Source organism: Dermacentor variabilis, chromosome 4 (assembly GCF_050947875.1).
Source record: "Dermacentor variabilis isolate Ectoservices chromosome 4, ASM5094787v1, whole genome shotgun sequence".
NCBI lineage: Eukaryota > Metazoa > Arthropoda > Arachnida > Ixodida > Ixodidae > Dermacentor > Dermacentor variabilis.
The window spans coordinates 220,710,627-220,738,252 of record NC_134571.1 but is presented as its reverse complement, the minus strand read 5'-3'; the positions used below and the strand labels follow the sequence as shown (position 1 = coordinate 220,738,252).

Genomic DNA, 27,626 nt, shown 5'->3' with positions numbered 1-27,626 from the left:
TAGTTTGGGCCACCCAGAAGTTGTCGTGTTACTTGTACGGAGCGAAGTTCATCTTCGAGACCGACCACTGTCCTCTGACATGGCTCAATGAAATGTCACACAAAAATGGCCGCTTGCTCCGATGGAGCCTCACTCTCCAAGGCTACAGCTTCTCCGTTAGATATAAGGCGGGAAAGTTGCATAGCAATGCGGATGGTTCGAGCAGGCTAATTTGAATTCTGCGTTTGAGGGTCCCGCCGAAATTTTAGGGTTACTAGTGTTAATTTTGTTAAGCTAAAAAGGTATCCTCTCATTTAGCAGAATTCCCGCCAAGATTGCTGAATTTTTCAGCACGAAATTGCTTTAAAAAATTGGCATAGCGAAATGCAGCAGTTTTTTTTCTTCACTTATGTTTTCTTTGAAGCTTAGCGGGTCTAAAGTGAGAGCCAAGGCACGTCATATCGGCGCAGAGCCATGTTGTGGGGTTCGTTTTGCAGTTGCCTGTGCTTGTTGGATGTTTTGGGGCGGTGACATCATTACACAAGTGGTTGCTGCGAGCCAAGACAGCACACCCTCGCCACCAGCCGTTCTCTTCCTGCCCAGCGGTTATGTGCGCTGGACAGTCGAGATTTTCCGGGCCATGGAGGCGCTGGTAAGAACGGCCCAGCTGAGGCGCAAGTTTTGCCAGTCGGTTGCGACAGCGGCGTCAACTTTCTAGGAACGCCACCGTTACGATCTAGCCTCGTCGCCGTTGTGACTGAATGCGTTCGGTGGGCCAACTATTGTTGCCGAAACCACCAACGCCGACCTGTTCTGCTATGAGCGGGGGAGTGGCCGCGGGAACGTCTACGAAGGCCCCTCCCTACGCGCCATCCAAGACGCAAGACAATGGGCACCCGGCCGCGCTGCGGGGGTCAGCTCAGGGAATAAAAGGCACCTTTCCTGACACATGCCCCGACTTCTACGAAGTCCGTCTGTCGTCGGCTCCGGACCCCGTGAACCTCGCGCAAGGAAGTGTGTGTGTGTGTGTGTGTGTGTGTGTGTGTGTGTGTGTGTGTGTGTGTGTGTGTGTGTGTGTGTGTGTGTGTGTGTGTGTGTGTGTGTGTGTGTGTGTGTGTTTAAACCGTCCCGCAGAGAGGCGGCTTGTTTAAGATGACTGGACGAACGTTTCCGTCACCTGGGGATCGAGGAGGCGACCCAGTGTTTATAAGTTACCTCTGTTAAATATTTAGGCATAACAATTAACAGCAACCTCAAATGGGACACCCATATTAACAACATATGCAACAAAGCTTTCAAAAAACTTTGTTTTCTGCGTAGAAAGCTAAAGAAGTCCCCTTCACCTGTCAAGCTACAGGCTTATCGTTCCCTCGTACGCCCAGTCCTAGAGTATGCTTCCATAGTGTGGGACCCGTTCATTAATAAGGAAATTGGCAAACTTGAGCGAATTCAGCACGTGGCTGCACGGTTTATTTGCTCCGATTACAAAACATCTTCATCAGTTTCTGGCATGTTAGGACAACTTGGACTGGATCCGCTCCACGTGCGCCTTAATATCGCCAGGCAGAAATTTTTTTACTCTTTGTTTCATAATCAAACAGGTTTAGTAAATGCCACATATATTACCCATGCTCCACAATGGTCATCGCGTATTTTTCATTCTAAAGTAGTTCGGTCATACTTTGCTCGAACTAAAATCTTTCAGAAATAATTCTTTCGACTTACGAGCCAAGAATAGAATCGTTTACCGGAATGTGTTGCTGAAGGCACTTCTTATGTTTCATTTGAATATATGTTGACAAAGCATATTTTGTAAACCGTCTCCTGCTTGGGCAGCATTGCTGCCTGCAGCATTGTGTAAATAAATAAAATCGCTGTTGTGCGGCTGCTCAGTACGCTTTCTCAAGCAGTCATGTTAGACTGATGTACTTTCCCAAGCAGTCATGTTAGACTGGTGTACTTTCTCTCGCACTCATGCTAGACAGATGAACTGCATGTAGATACTGTAAATAAACCCATATTCCTCGTTGTCGATGAGAAGCATTCCTTCCCTTCATCAACGTCCTCAGCGTGGATAAGTTGGACGACGGCATGGGCCAGCTACCTTCTAATTCATGCCCGACTCCAATCTTGACAACGAGTTACGAGCGATGGGATTGAGCCCCCAATCCTAACAGCACCCATCGGCGGCCTCTTGCCCGGTATGTTGAGGGTGAAGCGCCGGGTATTTGCTGCAAACTCCGCGCTGATAAGCAAGGACATCTTCGGCACTTAAAGTGGTGGGATTTTGTGAAAAATAGGGTGAAGGGTTGGGTCTGGAAGAAGTTGGGGGTCGGTTAGCAGACCCTCGAGATAACGCGCTAGCATGTTCATTCTCCTTCCCGTGCACCTCCGCGTGTCCAGGTCACCTGAGTAGGCGATGACTGGGGTTGAACATTTGGGGATTTTCAAATGAGTTTGCATATTAACATTGCCTAGCTCTAGAATGAAGGAAAATTTTTCTTTTCGGGCTGAACGAAACAGAACCCCACCAAACTACCGATACCGACCATGCAGTGAGGATTCTAATACACCGGTAACATCTGATGATAATGAAAATAATAATGAATAATTATATATTTTGCATGTACTGCTATTTGTGACGCTACATTTCCAGCTGTTGATTGTTTGTGGTCTGACAGCTTTTGTGATTGAAGAATTTCTACACTGGATTAAAAACAGGGAATAAGCGCTAATTATTGGTCGAATATTTTTTCTATTTTGTGTCAGGTGCGTATTGGTGCCGATGAAATGTAAAAATGCCCCAGTACTCGGATATCTACGATCCAGAGAGCTCCACGATTGCTCGCCTCATAACGCACAGTATTCCATTAGAACTTGACAATTCGTTTAGAAATTAAAAACTGCTGGCAAAATTGGCGAACCGCGGTGCGTAGTTGTTGGCAGGCAGCTTCTTGCCCCCTGCAACATGGTCGCCGCTAGCTTCAGCCAAGCCCAAAGGACGATATAGGCGTGTTCTACTCCTTCAGTTTTGCTTTAACCTCCTTGGTAGAGAGTCTAGATAGCCATGAATCGAAAGCTGAGTCGCCGGGCTACGTACGCTGTACGGGCTATTACGATAGCTGCCGTAATATGTGCAGAGCTTCCATTTATGGGTTGAAAATAAAGTACAAATTTTTGTCGTTTCTATAGGCTTCTATTGCGGAATTCTTAACCACTCTGGGAGCAAAATTCTAGCTTTCGACAGCATATGCAATCAATTAGTCTCGCGTGGCCCATCTTATAGAATCGTTCTGCAACCTGCCTTTCCCATTATTGGGCTTGTAATTTTAATTATTCGCGAAACAGCCACTCGCTTCATTGAAAACGTGCTAGCTTCGCGCCGTGGCCACTTTTTGCGATAGTTGGCACGCGTCCAGAAAAGCTGTATAAGTACAACACCTTCATAGCTGTTCATGGAGATTGTAATGCAATTATTATTATTATTATTATTATTATTATTATTATTATTATTATTATTATTATTGGCCCGTATCTACTAGATACGGAGCAGCAAGACGTTCCGTGTATGTCCCCAAGATACTTAATAATTTGACAGACGACTATTTTTCTGTGGACTCTCGGTTTAAATTGTAGAGTCTATTGAACATCTAATACAGATGTATGCACTGATTTTCCTGTTTTTTCTCGCAGTTTAGCTGTGAATACTCTATGCTTTATTTCGATGCCTTGGAAACCTGATCTACGTTTATCACTCTCATTTGTTGCCCTTTTCCTTGTTGGTTTCAAATTTGTGCTTGTTTGCTGCAATGACATCGCTTAGCTGACATGCCCGGCCACGTCACACAAGTCACCATTTGGTTAGATGGGCCCGTTTTGCTGTACTGATTTTTTTGGTGCTTAATAAAAATTATTATTATTATTATTATTATTATTATTATTATTATTATTATTATTATTATTATTATTATTATTATTATTATTATTATTATTATTATTATTATTATTATTATTATTGGGTGTGAAGTTTTCAAAAGTTTTCAATTTTGTCTGACCGACAATTTGGTTTCGTAGAAGACCGGGGTACAATTTCCCTCCTGGAAGAATTTGCAGATGATCTGTATTCTGCTTTTGAACTCAATCTCTTTAGCTGCGCTTTATTTAGCGACGTATCCAAAGCCTTTCATTCAGTTTGTCATGAGATAAAACTTCGCAAATTATATCTAACTGGTTTAGGGGCCCCTTCTATACTCTACTTCAAAACTATCTCACGGACAGGTCTCAAATAGTTGTTATAGGTACCAAATACTGTAGCAGCAAATGATCCCTTGGTGCTGGTGTCCTTCAAGGGTCAATTTTATCGCCTCTTCTGTTTAACATATTTGTGAACGATTTCATTTCAGTAATCCCAAATGGTAAAGTGTATCAGTATGCAGACGATATCGTCCTTCTAAGAGCATGTTAATTACAAAAAGTCTGTTGAATATCTGCAGCAATCGGTGCATGAAGTTATGGTCTGGCTTTTTAAAAACAAACTTACCGTCAATAAAAAAAAATTATATGCTTCAAAAATCCGCTAAAGATTGGAACTACGCTCATTCCAGTGTATCTTCATACCCAAGACTGCCTATCCTGTAAGTGCACTCCTGTCGAAAATACAAACTATATTAAATATCTCGGCATTCATTTCGATAGTGACTTGTCATGGCATAATCACGGGCACATGTATGCTCCAAACTAAGATCTGTTCCATGTTTACTCTTTAACATTAAAAGTTTGGTGCCGTTTAAGACTAAAAAAATGATAGTACATTCCCTTGCGTACAGCACCTTAAGGTGTGGTATAACGATTTTCGCTTTCTGCTCCCAACGTTGGCAGGACAGATTTGATAACCTCTTAAAAATACATTAAACAATGTGGCGTACAATCGCGTGAGACCATCAAACAAAGATATTTTTCATGATAGCGGTTTCCCGTCCTTTCAATCTTTATTCATTTCTACGGTTGTGCTGCGCCATTTCTGGACGGATGAATTTAAGCAACCGCACACGTCCCCGCGACCACTGCGCAAAGAAAAGCGTTTCGTTGCACCGCGCGTATCTACTAGATACGGAGCAGCAAGACGCTGCGTGTATATCCCCAAGATATTTATTAATTTGTCAGACGACTATTTTTCTGTGGACTCTCGGTCTAAATTGAAGTGTCTATTACACATGTTGTAATACAGATATGTACTTATTTTCCGTTTGTTTGTCGCAGTTGTGATTACTCCATTCTTTTGTTTCGATACCTTGGAAACCTGATCTATGTTTATCACGCTCGTTTCCCTTTTTATTTGTTGATATTAAATTTGGACATGTATACTGCAACCACATCGCCTTGCTGACGATGCCGGGCCACGTCAAACAAATCACCATTGACTTAGACGGGCCCGTTTTGCTTTACTGATTTTCTTGTGTGCTTAATAAAGATTATTATTATTATTATTATTATTATTATTATTATTATTATTATTATTATTATTATTATTATTATTATTATTATTATTACTGCGTAGACTGCACTTGCGTATAGTGTTCTTTGATATGGAATCACCGTATCTGCGTCATGTCCCTCCCGTTGGCATTGCCGAATTTATAGCATCTTAAAAAAAACATGTTAAAGAGCATTGCATATGATCGTCATATCCATTCCGGGGCCGACATTTTCAGCTTCTTACGTCTTCCTTCATTCCATTCTCTTTTTGTACAAATGGTTGTTTATCGCCACTTTTGGAATTCAGAATGTTTAATTAAATATGATCCTAACCGTAAGTTGCGAAAAACCACTCGATATTTTGTACCACGGAATGTAACAAGGTATGGAAAGGCAAGACGGTGTGCTTATGTGCCGGACATTTTTAATGGGCTACCAAAAGAACTTTTCGCTGTAAACTCTATGCGGAACCTAAAAACTCATTTGAGAACATTGTGTTGATTCTTCTATTCTTTTACAGTTGTGCTTGGATATATGAGATTATATATATTAAGTTTTGTTTCCTTGGAGTTAGTACGTATGTCCTTGGTACTGGTTTTGTGATTGCCCTGTTTTTTTTTTTATTTCTTCAGCTGTACGTATTGTTCCTTTCAATGTTCTGCTTGTTGTTACCGTTTTGTAACCTCTGCGGTAAACTGCCGGGCCCAGTCTTTCAAGCCTCCTGTTGGCTTTGACGGGCCTGAACCTCTCTGTATCCTCTACAAAGTGGCAATTATTATTGTTATTATTATTATTATTATTATTATTATTATTATTATTATTATTATTATTATTATTATTATTATTTAACCATTACATATTTGTTAGAAGTTAATCTGTAATTTATGGTTTCATATATCGTATTTCGTAGATCGAGGAAACATACACTACGCCGCAAGATATCGAGTGGGCAATCTGCAAAGAAGAGTTTTTCATGCTCCAGGTAAGCAGCTATAAGAACTATCATGGCGTAAATATAGTAAGCAGCCATATCTTAGTCTGAACACCACGATTTTCAGTGCAGAGCGGTCACAACTTTCTTCAGGGAGTCTGACTACGAGATGATGCACGAATTTGACAATGGCCTCAAGTCCGAGAAGGAAGTCCTGAGCAAGGCCAACATCTCGTGAGCATCGCATATCCTATGCACCAAATATTTTGTCATATGAAGGGTGTTTGGTTGACCCATGGCTTGCAGATGGAATTGTTGGTGGGGAGAAATAGTGTTTCCTTGTTGGCTGTGGCTGAAGTTACGTCCGGCGTGTCTTTTAAACTTTTCTTGTGGGAACGTTAGACGGACCCGCCAGTTTTGTTTTTTGTGGAAGTACGTGCAACGTATTTTGTCGGTTTTCTCATGTTGCATGTTAAAGGGAAGCTGAAGAGTCTGTCGAATTCAATAAGATGCTCATATACGGAAGCGGGAACCTTATAAACCATGAAGGTAAAATTTTGGGGAGCATTTTTCACTTCGTCGGTTAAAATTGCGCTGTAGCTCCGCCCCTCGTCGAGCGCCGCGCGCTGCTGCTGACGCTGACGATGCGAGCGGAGACCGGAAACCGCGGCGTAGTGACGTCAGCACTGGTGTTCCGCTCCTTCGCAGTCTCCGCGACCGTGCCTGATAGGGCTTATTTCTGCGTGCGTGCCGTCCTAATCCTCTTCGCTCGACCCTACATTCCTTTGTATGAGTGTATATAGGAGTGGTAGTTGACGTGCGCAGCATCAATTGAACTTGTAGGCCGATCATGCCGGCGTTCTGTGCAGCCTACGCTTGCACGAACACCAGCGGCCAAGACGATGTTCCGAGGTTCCATTAGTTCCTGCAAGACAAGAAGCTTTCAGCTAAGTGGGAGGCTGCTGTGAAGCAAAGGAACTTCAAGCGCTCAAGAACAACAGTGTTGTGCTCTAAACACTTCCGTGACGAGTACTACCGGAGTTTATCAATAATGCGTGCTTTGGGTTGTCCTAAAACAAACAATTAGCACGCTGAACGGAAGGTGCATGTTTATCTCCCACCCTTGACGCAGGTTTCATCGCCAAGCGCCGCGAATTTTCTATTCGCACGTGTGTTGTGTAACAGCCTGCATGCAGCTACCATAACTCAGTGCAAGCGTAAGGTTTGCATGTGTTGGAAAGCCTGCTCACACCAGGACGCTGCGCTCCCCCCTTCTCTCGCACATATAGAGAAACCGACCATCTCACGTAGCTAAGGGAATTCGCCGGTTACGGGTAGCGCGCGGATGGCGCGCTGAGGAAGGTTCTATACTACACGTGCTACAACAGCCGGTAAACTTTTCCCGCGTTTAAACCGTCTGTGTAGATTGCCGACAGCTTTGGGGCAGCGCAAAAATGCCGAAGATCGCATCACCGCTTACGTTCTACGAGGAGGCATGCAGGAACATAACACTACAGTTGTTTGCCCGGAAACGAACTCACTGGAACGTGAATGCAGCTTAGAAAAAACATACTCGCCAAAGAACATTTCCAACACAACGAGATGCTAACACTTCGCCTTCATTCGCGTGGAAACCAATGCTCGCACCAGCATTTTTTGCTTCTTGGAGAGGCCGGCTCTTCGCAATCGGCTCGTACATGTAGGGAGTAAAGTATAAACCCCTTACAAGTGATCTTGCAGGCGACAGCGACAGCGCGACAAGCGAGGCTATGGCTGTCGCGTTCACTCGTCGCCTGCAAGCCGAACTCCAGGCAAGCGAAGGCTTTGAGCGACGACTTCCCGGTATGAGGGCAGCAATATAGGCGCCGAAACTAGCGTGACGCATGCTTTATCAATTTAAGTTGATGTGTTTTACAGAGGAAGGAGCATAAAATATTTCTGGAGGTCTCGCACTAGTTTCTTAATCTTGCACGTGTAAAATTCCATAGTCTGCTCGTTCCGAGCGACAAACAGTAGTATTTGAGTTATGTACATCAAGTTTCGGCTTCGCACTATTGGTTAGTCGCTCATAGCATTTCCGGGCGACGAGCGACGAGTTGTAGATTTCTAGAAACGAGCGATCGAGCGACAACACCGAGCGATCTGTTCAAGCGACGGCCCATTTTGTCGCTTGAAACACCACCAAACTACCTTGCAGCGTGCTTCATGTGTAGTCGGTCCGGACGAACACCATTGTTGACGTCACGAGGCGCCCAACCAATCACAGACGGAAACGAGGCGCGCGAGCTGGGCGTGTCTGCTGCTGCACTTTTCGTCGAAATAAGACATGTTTGCGCTTTCTTTCGCTCAATTTAGATGCGATATTCGAATTCAGAGGGTTGAAAACCACGAGGTGCTGCTCTTCACTCATTTTTTCTGGAAAAGCTTTCAGCTTCCCTTTAACATACGTCGGGCATAAGCGCGCTAATAAGCCAAACGGACGCTTCCCTCATGTGAATGCTCATTCTGTGTGGGACGTGGTGCAGTGTTGCTGAGGGGACGCAGGGCTCACCACTGCTGCGAGAACTACCGCATCTGCGGAATTGATGTGTGCTTTCAGAGAAAGAAAAATAGGATTTATCTGTTTTTCCTCGACGTGATACCATGACAACGTGTGCGGCTAGCAAGTATCTCAGTGATGCAATTACGCTCCGCTAATGGTAGATGGGCGTTCACGCTGAGCATTTCGCAAGTACGACAATGTCGAAGTCAAAATTGCAATCCAGAAATTTGCAGCAACGTTAACTGCCCAAAGCAGAGAAGCGCGAGTCTTCTCCTAAAAGTTAGCTCCACTGAGTGCTCTTCATGTCGCCATCGGTTCCCGGTCGCGAGCTGGCGTGAGTGACCTTTGGCTTATCATTTGCTTTGTCGCTGAGAAGCAGTTCTTTCTTGGTGATTCTTCGGGAAATTGCTATATTCATAGCGCTATGCAGACCACTAATAAAATTTTGGATATGGGTAGCACGATATTACAGCATCATGCTGAGGGGCGTTTCCGTGTTTTTTGGGGAGTCTCCGTGATTTACTTTGATGGTGTTTCGTCTACTTGAAATAGACGAAACACACAAACGCTCAAATTCTGTGTGAACGTGATCGACAATATAGGTGCAGTAGCTCATTTCTGTCGCAATCAGTGCCAGCGGTGCTCAGCGCTCACTTTCCTAAAAGAAACCTTCGTTTAGAAATGGCTGTTTGTGTTCCATACGTTATGGACCAAGATTAGAGTAGAACGAAATTAAAGTGCTCAAAAATAGGTCTTCAGAGTCGCTGAAATCAACAAAAAGCGCGAAGCAGAAACCTGGAGAGCTTGCAGTGAGTGGGATGTTTTCTTAGCGTTGCAGCAAAATCCTCGATTGCTACGCTGGGAGAGTGAGTTCCATAGGGGTTCACTAAAGCTCTTTATTCCGTTTTCTTTCTTTTCTTTTTTGTCTGTGGAAGCTTGCATGTCATGTCGAAAGCCTTTATCGCCACTTATATCTGACATAGCAAGACGACAGCAGGCAATGTGCCCTCTCAGCAGTCGGACTGCATTCATCCCAGCGTCAGAGCTCGCTTTTAAGGAAGTTTATTGCGTTGTTTTTCCATGAGCTAGAGAGCACATATAAACATAGTGGAATACGCGCAGTGGAAAACCAGCCAAATAAATATATTTCTACGCAGGATCCCCCGATGCATTAGGTGAACGTGTCCGGAGGCTCCGAGGACGCAATTCAGTTTCAGTTTCAGTTTATTATGCGTTCATAACAAATGGTTACTAGAGATGGTATACAAACCAGGGTCCCAAAGTCAGAGACTGCACCGGGACCCTTGAATTGGAAGTTATATTAAAAAATAAAGCGGAATACAGAGGAGAGAAACAAATTATGAAATAAGCAAAATATAACCAAGAAACTGAGCGACGACACAAATAAAAGACAAAAGGGAGAGGGAAAGAGCACAATCAATGTTAATTACACAGCTTCTAAATAGCAAAATAACATTGTAGCAAATTAATCAGAGAGCAAATAATTCTTGAGTTCATATTTGAAAAAGTAAAAGGTAAGCGACAACTTAATGGAATGTGGAAGACTTCGAAAGTTTAAGCCCGCAAGAAGAGGAACCCATCTTTCCGTAATTAGTATGACATAAAGGCAACAAGAAATTTCCTTGTGCTGCAAACCATGTGGTTTGGGGATTAAGAAGGAGATCAGAACTAACGAAGTTGTAATAAACTTGTTGAGTTAGTAATTTGAAAAATAATATTGCTAAATGATAGTTAAACAAATCAGCAACTTGAAGAATGCGGTTTGTACGTAGTTATGAAGAGGCGTTAGAGAAAAAATGGCTTCGCGTTATAATGCGGCTAGCCTGATTATGAATGTGCTGAATAGAGGAAAGATGACAATGATAAGTCTCACCGCAAGAAGCGCTACCATAAATGATACGACTATGAATGAACGCGAAGTGTAACGATAATAATGCTTCTTCGGAAAAAAATGCACGTGATTTGAGTAGTGCTCTAATGCCAAATGCTGTTTTTTCTTTGATGCGTGCAATGTGGTTAGTAAACTTAAGGTGGCGATCTAATTTGATGCCGAGGAAAGAAACACAAGCGGAGGCAGGAATGTCATGCCCATTCAGAGTTATGGTCGGAGAGCAAGGTTAATGTCTCTGTGATGACTTAAATAACATGAATTGCGTTTTCGTAAGGCTATAACAAGAAAATTGGCGTTACACCGTTCAGTAATTTTTGACAGATCACTGTTTAGTTTCAAAGTTAGCGAAAAAAATGATTTATCCGAGAGGGCAACAGTCGTATTGTCTGCGTATAATATAGGTAAGGTATAATTAAAGTAGTCAGGTAATTCATTTATATAAACGGAAAATAATAGTTGACCTAAAGCTTGGGCCCTGAGGCACACCTTGGTTAATAATTTTGCTTTCAGAGAAAGCCCCGCCGGCATACACTGTTAATTCACGATTAAATAGATAACTTTTTAATAAATTAAGAGCTGGACCAGAACTTCCAACAGACTCCCGTTTAGTAAACAAAACTTTGTGGTTTATTATATCACAGGCTTTAGTAAATTCTAAAAACCCGAGCCAACAAAGTATCGGAGATCAAGTGAATGTCGAATATAATCAGTTAATGCTCGCAACGCCAAGTTAGTCGAGCTTCCTGAACGGAAACCGAACTAACAGGATTTCAGCAAGCTAAATTTGTTAAGGTAAATGTTAATACGCCGAAGTATTAATTTTTCTACAACTTTACTAATTGAAGGTAAAATACGCACAGAACCATAGTTCGCGACTTGAGCTTTGTCACCCTTTTCGTGAACAGGAATGACTTTAGTTTTTTTTAGGCTTCTGGGGAATATACCGGTTTTGAACTTAAGAATAATTATGTTACTGAGAGCATCAGAAAGAGTCGAAGGAACAAGCTTTAAATGAAATGCGGAAATTCCATCAAAACCAGGATTTGTGTCCCTTAAGTTGTAAATCTCAGTAAGGACTTCTTCAGATGTTACATGAAACAAAAAGAAAGATTGGTCGCATCGGCTCGTATGATTAACAGAAGGAATATGGGTAGTATTATAAATTTCATAAAAGTGATTACTGAACGCACGAGCAATGCTAGGCGGGTCATTGACAGTCACATTATTTTAAATTACTTTTTCAATGAAACTGCCAGAACGCGGTATATTCGAAAACTCGTTGATAATTTGCAATTGCTTTTTGGATGAAACATTTTATTCATGAATTAATTTTTGTAACATGGCCTTTTTGATTTCTTCAATAAATTACTCAACATGTTCAAACATTTCTTATAGCGTAATGCTAATTTAACATTGAAAGGCTGTTTCTTAGTTTTCCTATACTTGTTTTCTTTTTTCCTCACGCTCACATGTAGCCATTAGTGATGCAAGAATTTCGCGGAAATTAAAATTTCTTTTTGCACTTAACAGTGACAGTGTTAGCATGAACAGCTTTTAAAAGTAAGGAGCCAACTGAGGAAAAGTAGTCTATTCAGTCATAAACAATTGCTGCAGCAAACACAACGATAAAGAAACTTTCACTGCCGATATAGCGGTAAATGAAAGAGAAATGTCTTAGCATTTTTGCGCACGTTTTTCATATGCTAGATATATGAGTTTGTCCCGGATATGACATTGCAAATGGATCTTTAGGATGTATACACGTCCTGCCTCTTCGAAAAGCGAAGTCTCACTAACAGTATTCCGGAGCTGACCACCGCCCTATAATATGACGGTGGCGGTCTCTCTCTCTTTCTCTCTCTCTCTCTCCCTATATATATATATATATACATATATATATAAATATTTATATACTTATATATCATCAGCCTGGTTACGCGCACTGCAGGGCAAAAGCCTCTCCCATACTTCTCCAACAACCCCGGCCATGTAACAATTGTGGCTATTTCGTCCCTCCAACTTCTTAATCTCATCCGCCCACCAAACTTTCTGCCGCCCCCTGCTACGCTTCCCTTCCCTTGGAATCCACTCCGTAAACCTTAATGACCATCGGTTATTTTCCCTCCTCATTACATACCCTGCCCATGACCCCCCCAATTTCATTTTCTTGATTTCAACTAAGATGTCATTAACTCGCGTTTGTTCCCTCACCCAATCTGCTCTTTTCTTATCCCTTAACGTTACACCCATCATTCTTCTTTCCATAGCTCGTAGCGTCGTACTGAATTTAAGTAGAACCCCTTTCGTAAGCCTCCAGGTTACTGCCTCGTAGGTGAGTAGTGGTAAGACACAGCTATTATATACTTTTCTCTTGAGGGATAATGGCAACCTGCGGTTCATGATCTGAGAATGCCTGCCAAACGCACCCAGCCCATTCTTATTCTTCTCATTATTTCCGTCTCGTGATCCGGATCCGCTGTCACTACCTGCCCTAAGTAGATGTATTCGCTTACCACTTCCAGTGCCTCGCTACCTATTGTAATTTGCTGTTCTCTTCCGAGACTGTTAAACATTACTTTAGTTTTCTGCAGATTATTTTTACACCCACTCTTCAGCTTTCCCTCTCCAGGTCAGTGAGCATGCATTGCGATTGGTCCCCTGAGTTACTAAGGAAGGCAAAATCATCAGCGAATCGCAAGTTACTAAGGTATTCTCCATTAACTTTTATCCCCAATTCTTCCCAATCCACGTCTCTGAATACCTCCTGTAAACACGCTGCGAATAGCATTGGAGAGATCGTATCTCTCCAATGCTATTATCCGAAATGCGAAATTATCCAAATTTTTCAGTAGTTAAAATTCATTATGTCCACATGTTGCTGGACAAAAATTAAGACCACGACGTAGAACACTGCACTCCTAAGCTGTTAGCTGAATTTCTTTCATATCTGACTTTAACAATGCCCATCGATACATATCATTTTCTCACACGCATTCTGCATCTACTATTAACTTCCTTGACGTCAGCGTTTCAGTGCTAAAGGATAAACTATCTACTGCCCTATACAAAAAGCGGACAGATAGATGTCAATATTTGCACTTCGATAGCAGTCACGTTAAACATTGCAAGACTAGCATTCCTTATGGCCAAACCTTACGTTTTAAAAGAATTTGTTCTGAGCAATCAGAGTTTCAAAAGAATTGCGGTACCCTAAAAAACGCTTTAGCCAAACAAAATTACCCACCACAATTAACTGACTATGCAATAAAACGCGAAAGACGTGCATGACCGAAGGACGCTTCTTTGCGTTAAGAACAAACCGACTCCCTCGCCCCAGACAAATTTTGTCCTAACGCTCACTGCGTCAGTCTCAAGTGTTTCGCATGTATTAAAGAAACACCAGAATATTCTAATGCAAAGGGAAGGCCTCAAAAACATATTCTCTGATCCGCCTAAAGCAGTATACCGTAAAGCTAGAAATATTCGAGACATACTAGCATAATCATGTAAGACTGACTGCCCGGATGCCATCGGATGCCATCCTTGTCGAAAACCGCGATGTAAAGTATGCCCCTACATGGTGACATCGCAACTGGTCACTAGTACGTCTTCAAACTTTTGTTTAAAAATCAAAGGCGATTTCGACTGCGACACAAACAACGTAATATACATGCTTGAATGTACGCTCTGCAAAAAACGGTACATCGGACAAACAGAAGGGCCTTTCAGATTCCGCTTTAGCAATCATAAATCCCACGCTAACGCGTTGCCCAACCTGCCCATCTCAAGACAAGTGCATCTTCGTGACCACTCATTTGATAAACTGAGAGTCACGTTGCTTGGATCTGGATTTTTTTCTAATTATAATAGAGAGGACCGCGAAACCTTCCTTATCTATAAGTTTGATACCGTCGCGTGTGCTATGAATGAATGTGTAGGAAAATTGAGTTGCCTGTCATTGTAGCCCGTCACTTGTCCCTCCTTCTACTAGTACGTCGCTATCCCCATTTTTCTGTGTCTGTGTTTGCTTGATAACATAGCACATACTGAGCACATATTGACGTTTTGTTGCCACGTGGCCATTGGTTTTTACAATTCATTTCGGTGCGTTTTTATGCTGTGTATTTTAGATGATATGTTTGCAATCGCCATCGGTATATACGCGTGTCAGCTATCATTTGAACGATTCGGATGGATTTTGTTCGCCCATTTTATTTGTTTTTCATGCAAACGTATCTTCATTTGGTTGATAGGCACATGTATATTAACTGTACTGACACCATGCATCCTGATGAAGGCCGGACCCCGGCCGAAACGTCAATAAACGGCTTCATACGCGCATCTACTTCACTGTGAATATTTACCCGGACCCAGAACTGCTTTTTTTTCTGGTATGTATATATATATATATATATATATATATATATATATATATATATATATATATATATATAAATAAATATATATATATATATATATATATATATATATATATATATATATATATATATATATATATATATATATATATATATATATATATATATAAACGAGAAGAAAGAGGGTGAACCGAGGGGCCCGATTTTTATTAGTCATATCTTGAGAAGCCAACAAGCTCTGACACCAAGGACAACATAGGGGAAATTACTTGTGATTAATCAATGAAATAAAGAAACGATAAATTAATGGAAATAAAAGTGGCTGAAAAAACTTGCCGCAGGTGGGAGCCGAACCCACAACCTTCGCATTCGGAAGTTTCTGGAATGTTTTCGATGGTTCCCTTTGCGATGGTTGTGCGTTCGGTTCCCACCTGCGGCAGGTTGTTTTTTCATCCACTTTAATTTCCATTAATTTATCGTTTCTTTATTTCATTTACTAAGCACAAATAATTTCCCCTATGTTGTCCTTGGTGTCAGTGTTTGTTGGCTTCTTATGATATATATATATATATATATATATATATATATATATATATATTTATATATATATATATATATATATATATATATATATATATATAGAGAGAGAGAGAGAGAGAGAGAGAGAGAGCATTTATATTGACAAGTGCACTTATCTTTTCCGGGTGACCGCTTGTCAGCACCTAACAAATGTTATCGCACAGCACAAGACGCGCCTGCATGTATCGCAATTTTCTGGAATGTTTTCGATGGTTCCCTTTGCTGTCTGTCACCGAACCTTGCATACTCTGATCGCATGTGTGCGCGACGCGAATAGTGTACAACTTTGTTGCAAAAACGTGGGTCCCAGCGATTACTCTGGAACATTCGACGACTGATGTATACAAGCTGACGCGCTTGACCCGGAGGAGAAAATAACTTTAATGTGTCCTGAGGAACCCCTCCCCACCCACTCTTGCTTTAGTGGGCGGCAGGGGTCGCGGGCCGCACCCACGTTGGGACGGGAAGCCCATGAGCCTCCGCCCTTTCGTGAGCCCTCTGGACGGCCCGGAGCTGGGTCTGGTGGTCGTCGCTTTGCAGGGCGTCCACCCAGTCTTCTTCTTTAGTGAACACGGTGCCGCTTAACGCGGAGCATTGCCAGAGCATGTGCGCTAGCGAGCAGTAAGATCCGCCACAATCCGGACATTGCGGCTCTACTTCCGGTGAATAACGGCTCAGTCTGCCTCTCGAGGGGAACGACCCTGTCTGAAGCATTCTGAATATCGATGACTGTGGTCTAGTGAGTTTAGCGCGGGGGAGTGGGAAGGTCCTCCTCGACAGCTGATGGTGTGTTGTTATTTCGTTAAATGTGAGCAGCGGGTCTCGGTGCTCCCCTCCCTCCCCGCCAACTCGCTCGCCACGATCGCCGCGGTGCGTGAGTCCTCGCGCGCGTCCGTGCGCCAGCTCGTTGGCGTTGGGAAATTCGGGGTGCACGTCGGCCCCCATGTGGTCCGGAAACCATTTGACGATGTGCTGACCCGCGGCTCCCTCGCTGCCGAGGACGGCCGCCGCTTCCCGGGATATCGAGCCCGAGGCGAATGCTCTTGCCGCCGATCGCGAATCTGTGTAGACGTAAGGACGTTCGGGGTCTCTCGTTGCCATGGCTATTGCTACCTGTTCGGCCACTTCGGACGTTACCCCCTTGACCGATGCTGCGTTAATTATCGTGCCATCCCAGCGTACCGAGACGGCCGCGTACCGGTCGCTGCGCCCATACTGGGCCGCGTCTACAAATGCCGCCAGGCCCGGCCAGTTGGCGGTCGATTTCAGCAGTGCTCGGGCCCTCGCCTTTCGGCGCCTCTCGTTGAATTGCGGGTGGACGTTTCTCGGAAGCGGTTCTACCTTGAAAGTGCCCCTCACCGCCGCGCTGAGCGCAATCTTGTGTGCGTTGCACTCTGCCTCGGCATTTATCCCTGCTTCTTCTAGGATGCGCCTGCCGGCCCTGGTGGTCGACAGCCGCACGACCTGTGCCTTGGTCTGCGCTTCGATGATTTCTGATAGTGAATTGTGGACCCCTAACCGATCGAGCTGCTCCGTGCTTGTAGTGATCGGAAGACCTAGCACCCTTTTGACGCTCTTGCGCATCAGTGTCTCTATTTTGGCCGCGTCTCTCTTGGTCCATTTTAGCGCCGAGGCTACGTAAATTACGTGACTCATGAGGAAGGCGTGGTAAAGTCTGATGAGATTGCTCTCGCTGAGCCCTCCTCTGCGGTTCGTCACCCTGAGGATCAGCCGGAGCATGTTCTCCGTTTTGGACGTGAGTTCCATGACAGTTTGTGTGTTACCACCTTTCGCCTCAATTAGCAGCCCCAGGATTCTTATAGTGTCCACTCTGGGAATCGGCTGGCCGGCATTCGTATGTAATTTGATCGGTATTTGATCGATCGGCGTCAAATTCCTCATGCCTTGTTTTGAGGGCCTGTACAGCAACAGTTCCGATTTGCTGGGTCACAGACGGAGTCCCGTTTCCTTCAGGTACTCTACCGTTGTGTCCAGCGCCTCTTGAAGAGTGAGTGAGTGAGTGAGTGAGTGAATAAACTTTTATTTGGTCCAGCAAAGCGCGATAAAACGCGCTCCCGGCTAATTCCACGACGGGACTGACAGATCTAGTCTGCCGGCCCGATCGTGGGCGCGCTGGACGGCCAGGATTTGATCCTCAAAGACAGGACTTCGCAGGAGCGCGTCCCACTCTTCCTTGGTGAACTTCGGACCCAGCGACCCGCACTCCCAGAGCATATCAGGCAACGTCGCTACCTCACCACAGGCCACGCAAGAACAATTTGGATAAATCTCTGGATATATGCTATTAAGGGACGCCGGATTTGGGTACGAGTTCGCTTGCAGAAGTCTTAGTGTGACCGCCTGCGGCCTGCTTAGCTTGGAGTGAGGCGGGGGGAAAACCCTTCTCTCTAAGTAAAAGAATTTCGTGATTTCGTTGTGTGTGAGAGGAGCGTCTCTGTGTCCGGTGAGAGAGTCGCCCGATCCGAGGGCAGCGCGGTCGGTAAAGCCACGCGCAGCCTCGTGGGCAGACTCGTTGAGGTTCAGAGGAACCCCCTCAATCGCCCCGACGTGTGCAGGGAACCAAACGATCGAGTGCATGGAGGTGTTGCCCTGTTTGGCGCCTTTCAGAATTTGAACTACCTGCCGGGCTACCCGGCCTTTCTGGAATGCCCTGATGGCGGCTTTCGAATCGCTATACACCCTGTCTCTCCGACCGTCTTGCATGGCGAGTGCAATGGCCACTTGCTCGGCCACCTCTGGGTTCGTCGTCCGGACGGAAGCACAGTTGATGACTTTGCCCAGCGTGTCAATGACGGAAACCGCAAAAGCCTTGCCGTCTCGGTATGCAGCTGCGTCCACGAAGCTTGCTGCGATTTTGTCTTTGTTTATTTGCTTTAGTATATTAAATGCTCTTGCCTTGCGACGACCTGCGTTGTGAACGGGATGAACGTTGCGGGGCAAAGGGGCGACCACGATCTTCTCCCCTATTTCTCTGGGGATTTGGGTGTCTTCAGCCAAGTTCTTGGTTGGTGCGAGTCCGATCTCCTCGAGAATACGCCTGCCGGCTGGCGTGGTGGACAGCCGAGTTAGCTGGGCCCGTTCCTGAGCCTCGGCTATCTCCTCCATGGTGTTGTGTATGCCGAGCCGAAGGAGGTCCTCTGTATGCGTTCTGACGGGCAGCCCGAGGGCTCTCTTGAAGAATTTTCTAATGAGGGCATTAAGCTTTTCCCGCTCGGCTCTGAGCCAGTTGTGCATGGCCACCGTGTAGGTGAAGTGACACAGCACAAAGGCGTTGATGAGCCGAAGCAGGTTGTCCTCCTTGAGGCCACGATGTCTGTTCGTGACCCTTCGGACGAGGCGAAAAGCATTGTCGGTTTTCGCAATTATCTTGCGTAGCGCAGTGCCGTTGCCGCCGCGTGATTCTATGAACATACCCAGGACTCTGATGGTGTCGACCCTGGGTATCGGGTCACCGCTCCGAGTGAACAGGTGAATGTCACTTTCCGAGACCGGTTTCCAGCCCTTGGGTCTGCGGCCTTTTTCTTTTCTATAAAGGAGAAGCTCAGATTTGGTCGGGGAACATCTGAGTCCGGTGGGTAGCAGGTACTGCTCCGTGACGGCTACCGCCTCTTGCATGGCGCTTTCCACTTGCCCTTCGCTACCGCCGGTGCACCAGATGGTGATGTCGTCTGCGTAGATGGTGTGTTTGATTCCTTCAACTTGGGCCAGATTCCTCGAGAAGCCGATCATGCAGATGTTGAAGAGAGCAGGCGAAATGACCGAGCCTTGCGGCGTGCCCCGTGCGCCTAGGAGCACCTCGTCGGAGACAAAGTCGCCGATCCGCAGCCTCGCTTTCCTCCCCGTCAGGAACGAACGGACGTAATTATATAGTCTGGAGCCCAGCTTGAGGTCTGCCACGGAGGCCAGAATGTATTCGTGGAGAACGTTGTCAAACGCTTTCTCGAGGTCGAGTCCGAGCAGGGCCCTGGTGTCTCTGGTACTGCCATCGATGATTTGATGTTTGATCATCTTTATGGCGTCCTGCGACGAGAGGCCGGCACGAAAGCCAATCATGTTGTGAGTATAGATGTTGTTCTCTTCGAGATATCTGTTTAGTCTGTTGAGGACGACGTGCTCCGCCACTTTCCCAACGCAGGAGGTGAGAGAGATCGGTCGGAGGTTGTCCACGTTCGGAGCCTTGCCGCGTTTGGGGATCAGGACGACGTTGGCGCTCTTCCATTGCTCTGGGACGCTGCCGTTTATCCACGTCTCATTGATCTTCTCGGTGAGGTATGCGATCGAACCGTCATCGAGGTTCCGCAGCATCTTGTTGGTGATTCTGTCGGCACCTGGCGCACACTTCCCCTTCAGCGCGAAAATGGCTTGCCTAATTTCCCCCACGGTGAAGTCTTCGTCCAATTTCGGACGGGCTGGTCCGAGGTAGTCGGGAAACCGGTCTTCCTCGTCGCCATGCTTTATGGGAAGGTATTTCTCCATGAGCTTGGCAACCAGCTCGTCCCCGGAACAGGATATGGTAGCTTCATGAAGGGCTCTGGCGAGCGTGTGTCTCTGACTGGATCTGGTGCTGCCCTCGTCGAGGAGATGTTTAAGCATTCCCCAGGACTTGCCGTTACGCATCTGCCCGTCGATCGAGTCACAGACCTCTTCCCATTGCTGCTTGCCGAGGGTCCGACAGTGATCTTCGATGGCCTTGTTAAGCTCGGAGATCTTTTTCCTGAATCTTCGGTTAAACCTTTGTCCTTTCCATCTCAGAAGCAGCGCCTGCTTGGCCTCGATCAGATGGGCCAGCCTACTGTCCATCTTTTCTACCTCCAGGTCGCTGACGATCTTCTTAGTGGATGACTCGGCATCACTCTTGATTCGCTCGCACCAATCTTCCAGGTCTTTTGGGACGGGTGCGCTGTCGTTGCCGCGGAGCTTGCGAAAAAGGTCCCAGTCCGTGACAGTGAATTGTCTGGATTTACTTCGGGTGACTTCGAAGCGGGTCTCGAGCACATAATGGTCGCTACCAAAATTTATTGCGGTGTTGCTCCACTCGGCTCCCTCGACGTTCTTCACGAACGCCAGATCGGGGGTGGTGTCCCGGCTAACCGAGTTGCCAATTCGGGTGGGGAACGCCTTGTCCGTGATGAGCGTGAGGTCCATTTCGTTGGCGTTCTGCCACAGACCCCGACCCTTGCTCGTGTCGTAGACGTACCCCCCCACGCCGTACGGTGCGTTGAAATCTCCGACGACGACCAAGGGATGGGTGCCGGCCAGGTCGACGGACTTCCTGAGTATCGTTTTGAACTGCTGTTGCGAGTCCCTAGGATTGCTGTAGATGTTGAGTATGAACACGCTGTTTCTCCGCTGGCTGCGTTGTCTCGTATTGAGCAGAACCTCCGCCATGACGTATTCGACCTTGCAACTCGCCAGCTTCAGGTCGTGAGACAAGTGTGTAAGCCTCCTGTCAACTAACGTGCACACTCCCCGACCTTCGGCCTGCACGGAGACGGCACGATAACCAGAGAGGGATGCGGCAGAGACGAGGGTTTCCTGTAATGCTATTACTTGTGGTTTGTTACGTAGCGACCTTAAATATTGCTGCAAAGGAGCCCTCTTATTGGAGTACCCCCTGCAGTTCCACTGCCAAATTTTGAACTCCTGTTTGGCACTATCCATGATTAGATAAATTGTCCGGGGTACCCGCTGTAAGCACAGGTGCACGCAAGAAGTTCCCCCCACTCTGACGTGCCGATGTGCTCGTAGCCCTGATTTGAGTCCCCGACGCGTTCGGAACAACGACCTGCATCGGAGTTACGGACGTATTATTCGGAATCACCAGACGTTCGAGGGCGTCCATGCGATCGGCCAGCGCGCCTAGGCCTCTCCTCGGGTCTCCTAGGGCGACTTGCACCTGTGCTAAGCCTTGGTGTAACTGCTGCACGCTCTTAGTGAGCGTGGCTAGCATGCCTTTGACCTCATAAGTTTGCGAATCTGAATCGTCCTTGCTGGAAACTGCCCTACGCTTGGCGGCGCCGGCCGAGTCGCAGGCCGGAACTGGTGCTTCTGTGGCGGTCGGCGCCGACGCGTTGGATGTAACACTCTGACTGATTACTAATTTCTTAATCTCTATCATTTCGCTAGCCATCTTTCTGATCATTTCTTTTAAGTCCGCGTTTTCCTTCATAAGGCGCGCTACCTCTGCCTCCCTGGATTGCTCTGGAAGCGGGTCGCGTGGGCCCAGGGTGGATCTCGCATGGGCGCCGCCAGCAACCATATCTGCCCACGATAGCGTCGACTTTCTCTTCCTCTGCTGGCCGGCACTGGACCCATACCGGGCCCTTGAGACAGAGCGGCTCCTGGAGCGGCTTCCGGATCTGCCCCTGGACATAGATCTGCCCCTGGACCGGGATCTGCCCCTGGACCTGGAACGGCGTCCGGAAGGTGGAGAGGGGCTCCTGGATCTAGAGCTCCCGCGAGCCGCGGAGCGACCGGCGGCGGCCCGGAGTTGTCGCTCGCCCATGGCGAGGGCCGGAGACTTGCTTCTATTGGCTCGGGATCGGTCCCCGCGCCTGCGCCTGACGAGGTACGGCGTCTGGTACCTCTGCTTGCACTCCTTGGCAGCGGTGAAGTGTCGGCCTCCGCACAGCCTGCATTTGGGGTCGCACTTGTGTTGTTCGTCCGGGTTGGCGATGCCGCATCCCCTGCACATAGTTTCGTCCGGCGAGGGGCAGACGTCCGCTCGATGCCCGAGGCGGCCACAGGCATAGCACACCTCCACTTGCTTCCTATATAATGCACACCTGACAAGTGTGCCGCCGTACGACACGTAGTTTGGCACCTTGTAGCCGTCGAAGACCACAACCACGGTGCCCGTGCTCTTGATTCGTTTGGCTCCCAAGGCCAGCGGGTTCTTTGAGTTGACAATCTTGCGATCGAGCTCCTCCGGGCCTTCACTCGGTGCGATGCCGCGGATGACGCCTTTGCACGTAGAGTTGGGCGCTGCCTCGTACGCGTTCAGCTGGTGCTGCTGTCCGCCAACAGCGATGCACTCGACCCTGATGTAGAGGGTCGCATTCTCTCTGCTGGGGGTGCTGATGACCATGATGTTTTGTTGGAAATTCGGGCACATCGTGTCCGAGTCCCGCCTCGCCTGGTCGAAACCGACTGCGTTCCATATGGCCTCGGCCACAACTGTTGGCCCCACCTTGCTGATGTTCAGACCTCCCTTCGGCCTGACGATGATCTTCGCGTCTTCTTTGGGCAGCGGAGGCATCCTTCCACCCCGAATAATTTTGGCTTTAGCGCTGCTGCGGTCTCGGCGACCCTTTGCGATCGCGTTGTCATTTGGCTTAGCGCCGGTAGAAATGGCACCAACTCGCTCGACGGGCGCCGATTTGGCTCCGGAGCGCCTGGCAGCAACTGTTTGCCATCCGGGATCCTTGGAAAATTCCTCGGGAGTCAGAAGCTCCCCTTCCACTTCACATTCCATCACTGCAGACACTGACGAGAAAAGCTAGCGCCGCAGCAGCACTTCGCCGCGCTAACACAAGCGCGGCTAGGCTTAGCGTCGCAGTGGCGTGGTCTGGACGGAAAAGGCCGATAAAATCGCAACAAGGCCACCCACCTTCAAGAGTCGGGTGTCTACGGGATCGCCACAACTTAAAGAGTCCGTTGGCACTAAAATAGTCGCACTGGGCTCAAATTAAATCACCGAAATCATTTTCAGAAGCGGGAGCCGGTCTTCGACGCTTACTGGCACGTTCGTCGTCGTCGTCTTCCCCGCCTCTTGAAGAGCCTGCTCGACTTCTGCGTCGGACCCTCCCGGGCACCACACCGTAATGTCGTCTGCGTACAGGGCGTGATTGACCTTGGTCACTCTCGTCAACCGGTCAGAGAGCCCTTTCATTGCCAGATTGAATAATAGTGGGGAGAGCACCGCCCCTTGTGGGGTGCCCCTCGCGCCCAGCGTGTACCAATCGGAAGTGGTCTGTCCTATTTTATTTATTATTATTTTATTTATTTATTTCACAATACTGCCGCTCTCAGCCGAGAGCCTAGCAGACGGGCGTGAACACTTTCTTTTCCCGACATAAATACATGTGTGAGCTACACAAAGAATGAAAAAGCAACAATATTCAACAAAATACAAAGGATAAGGTAGATAAGCTATACAATAGAACACTAAACAAAGCAGAATAAAATGAACAACAACCGGGCATATCATAGTCAAATCGAAAACGTGAAGTATTTGGAAACAAACAAGTGTATACATTTTTTTTTCTAAGCACTGTTAGTTTAACATAAAGAGAACACGGAACAAACATGAGAAATCGTTAATAATCTCTTGTGATGAGCTCCAGTTGTGAAGCGAACAGGGATTAAGAATTTGTCGCTGTTAATGACGAGTTAAGTTGATTCCATTCTCTGATTACTCGAGGAAAGAATGAGTACCTGAGTGCGTCATTAAAAAAGGAATACTCGGTTAGGGTATGTTCGTGTTGATGCCGTGTTATTCTAGATTGCGAATATGAAATGTACCGGGTGATATCAATTTTATACTGATAATAATAATATTTGGGGTTTTAAGTGCCAAAACCACTTTCTGATTATGAGGCACGCCGTAGTGGAGGACTCCGGAAATTTTGACCACCTGGGGTTCTTTAACGTGCACCTAAATCTAAGCACACGGGTGTTTTCGCATTTCGCCCCCATCGAAATGCGGCCGCCGTGGTTTTTATACTGACGGTGCAGCATTTGAAACAGAAATTTTAGTCGACCTTGTTTCGCTCTCGTCGATAATGTGTTGAGGCCGAGGAAGCTAAGAGACGTGAAGGTGAGTCAGTGGAACGATATTTGCTATGAATGAACCTTGCGGCTTTTCTTTGTACAGCTTCAAGTTTAGCTATGTTAGTTGCTGTGTAAGGAAACCAAATTGTATTAGCGTATTCTAAAATAGGTCTCACAAATGTTTTGTAGGCTAGAAGCTTAATGTTCGTTGGAGCGATCTTTAGGCGTCTTTTTAGATAGAATAGCTTTCGTAGTGCAGTAGTTGTAATATTAGTTATGTGTGTTTCCCAATTGAGGTTTGATGTCAGCGTTATCCCTAAATATTTCTGTTGGTCAACCATGGAAAGAGGCGTGCCATTAACGATATAGGTGAAATGAGAGGGTTCCTTTTTTCTTGTTATTGTCATTGCCACTGATTTATTGACGTTAATAGACATTTGCCACTGGGAACACCAGTCGGCTAGCGTGTTAAGGGAATCAGAAAGATCGAGATGGTCGTTATGGCTGTTAATTTCTTTATATATCGCGCAGTCATCCCCGAAGAGTTTGATTTTGCACCCTATATTATTGGTTATATCGTTAATAAAGATCAGAAATAACAGTGGCCCGAATAACGAGCCTTGTGGTACTCCAGATGTGACAGGAACGACATCAGATGGCATGTGGTCATACATAACAAATTGTGAGCGGTGTGTTAGAAAAGCCGTTATCCAAGCAGAAACTTCTCCTTTCCCGATGGCATGCTCCACTTTTGCAATTAGCTTAGTGTGACTCACGCAATCAAAAGCTTTAGATAAGTCAAGTAAAATCATGTCTATTTGAGAACGATTATTAATGCTAAGAGCAAGGTCGTGAACTACCTCTGTTTGTTGAGTGATGGTTGATAAGCCAGATCGAAAACCATGCTGGTGAGGCGTTAGGATGTTTTCACGTTCTAGAAATACAGTCATGTGTTTTAGAATGATGTGTTCTAGTATTTTGCATGAAGTGCTGGTGAGAGACATGGGTCTGAAATTGGCAACATTATTTTTGTCTCCTTTCTTGTGGATCGGTATTACTTTAGCCTTTTTCCAGTCATGTGGTAGATTAGAAATTGCTAGTGATTTACGAAAAATGTGTCCCAGATATCTACTGCACCACTCAGCATATCTTTTTAGGAATTCGTTTGGAATTTCGTCAGGCCCGATTGATTTCTTAGGGTCAATGTTGAGGAGAAGATTGTGGATTCCGGCGTCCGTTATTATTAACCGATCAAGCACTGACGTACAGGATGGTGGAAGAGGGGGTAGTGTACCATTGTCTTCCGTGAAGACTGATTTGAAGAAATTGTTATATTTGTTTGCCGTTGCACTTTTTTCGTCTTCGGTTAGTTTGGTTGTTGTCTGCTCGGTACTGCGCAGGTGTTTCCAGAATCTTTGTGGGTAATCTTTTAGGAAGTTAGCAAGAGTGAAACTGTAGTAATATTGTTTCGAATCTTTTAGCTTCTGCTTGAAATGCATAACTGCAGATTTTAACTTCAAGGTTGTAGATGGTTTTGGGTTATTCTTGTTTGCCTTACGAAGCCGATTTGCGCGCCGTTTAGCATGGATGATTTCGCGTGTGATCCATGGATTCTTAAGGTGCTGTTCTTTCTTTTGCATTGGAATATAATTAGTTAAACAGTGCAGGACAATGCTCTTAAAATGTAGCCACAATGCATCTACATCAGCAGATTCCTGAGATGCTTTTTCCGAAAAGGAATCGAATTCATACGACCGATAAGTTAGTATGCTGGCGTCATCTGCTTTATGAAAGTTAAAAAAGCTCTTTACTGTAGACTGGGTAGTAATACAATGATCAAGCTGGAATGTGCACACAGGTATACTGTGATCAGATATTCCTTCAATAATGACTATTTGTGCTTTGCTTGTAGTAAAATGGCTGCTAAGAAATATGAGATCGAGGATATTTTTCGTTGAGCCTTGAACGCGGGTAGGACGAGTGACAAGTTGATGTAGGTTAAAATTTAGCATTAAGTCTATTAGCACTTCGGAGGCTTCTGACGTATGATGCATTGTGGACGAGTTTATGTCAGCAAGGTTAAAGTCGCCCGCAAGAATAATCCTGGATTGATGGACATGACGCTGCATATATTGTTGAATTGCTGAAAGGCATGCACTGTCAGAGGAAGGGCTCCGATAAACGCAACCGGTTACGATTGACGTCCCGTCGCACAAAATTTTGCAGAAAACGGCTTCAGCGTTGTTCACCTCGGGAAGAAGGACAAAGCGAAGACAGTTTTTTATCAGTAAGGCCACTCCTCCACCTCGTGAAGGTCGGTCTTTTCGGATGATTGTGTAGTTTGGTGGGGCTTTGATCGTGGTTTGCCAGTCTCCGAGGAAGGAGCCTATGTAAGAGTGGAATTTCCGGCCGAGCCCCATCATCGAGATCGTTTCCATTAGAAATCTGTGTTTGACCGTGTCGAACGCTTTCGTTAGGTCGAGGGCCAGAATGCCCCTGGTGTCTCTGGTCATGCCGTCAATTATATGCTTCTTGAGTAGTAACATTACGTCCTGTGTGGAGGGGCCCGGTCTGAAGCCCACCATGTTATGTGGGAAGAGGCCCTCTCTCTCTATGTACCGGGATACTCGGTTATGTATGGCATGTTCGGCCGTCTTGCCTACGCACAAGGTCAGCGATATTGGCCGCATGTTCTCCGCCGCAAGTGATTTACCGGGTTTCGGTATAAGTATGACCGAGGCCTCTTTCCAGACCTCTGGTACTTGTCCCGTTTCCCACACTCTGTTTATTTCTTCGGTGAGCTTCTCGACCGACTTTCCGTCTAGGTTCCTCAACAGTTTGTTCGAGACCCCGTCCGGGCCCGTAGCGGAGCGTCCGTTGAGGCCTTGTAAGGCATCCCAAATTTCCGATTCCGTGAAGGGCGCGTCAAGTTCTTCGACCTCTGACCCGCTGATCAGATTTTGACGATCACCGAGTGTGTTCGCCGCTATCGTTGTTCTTGGAGTGTAGCCTGCCTTTGAGGGCACACGTTCGCCC

General features: G+C 46.2%; 1 protein-coding gene across 1 annotated transcript in view; it reads left to right on the top strand.

The window, feature by feature from the left end:
* The window catches only part of LOC142578522 (uncharacterized), a 317,467-nt gene that overhangs the window by 50,298 nt on the left and 239,543 nt on the right, over window positions 1-27,626 (top strand). Inside the window, exons 4-5 of the mRNA XM_075687900.1 lie at window positions 6,365-6,436; window positions 6,513-6,619. Of these exons, the coding sequence (XP_075544015.1) occupies window positions 6,365-6,436; window positions 6,513-6,619 (179 nt within the window). The remainder of the gene's footprint in view (window positions 1-6,364; window positions 6,437-6,512; window positions 6,620-27,626) is intronic.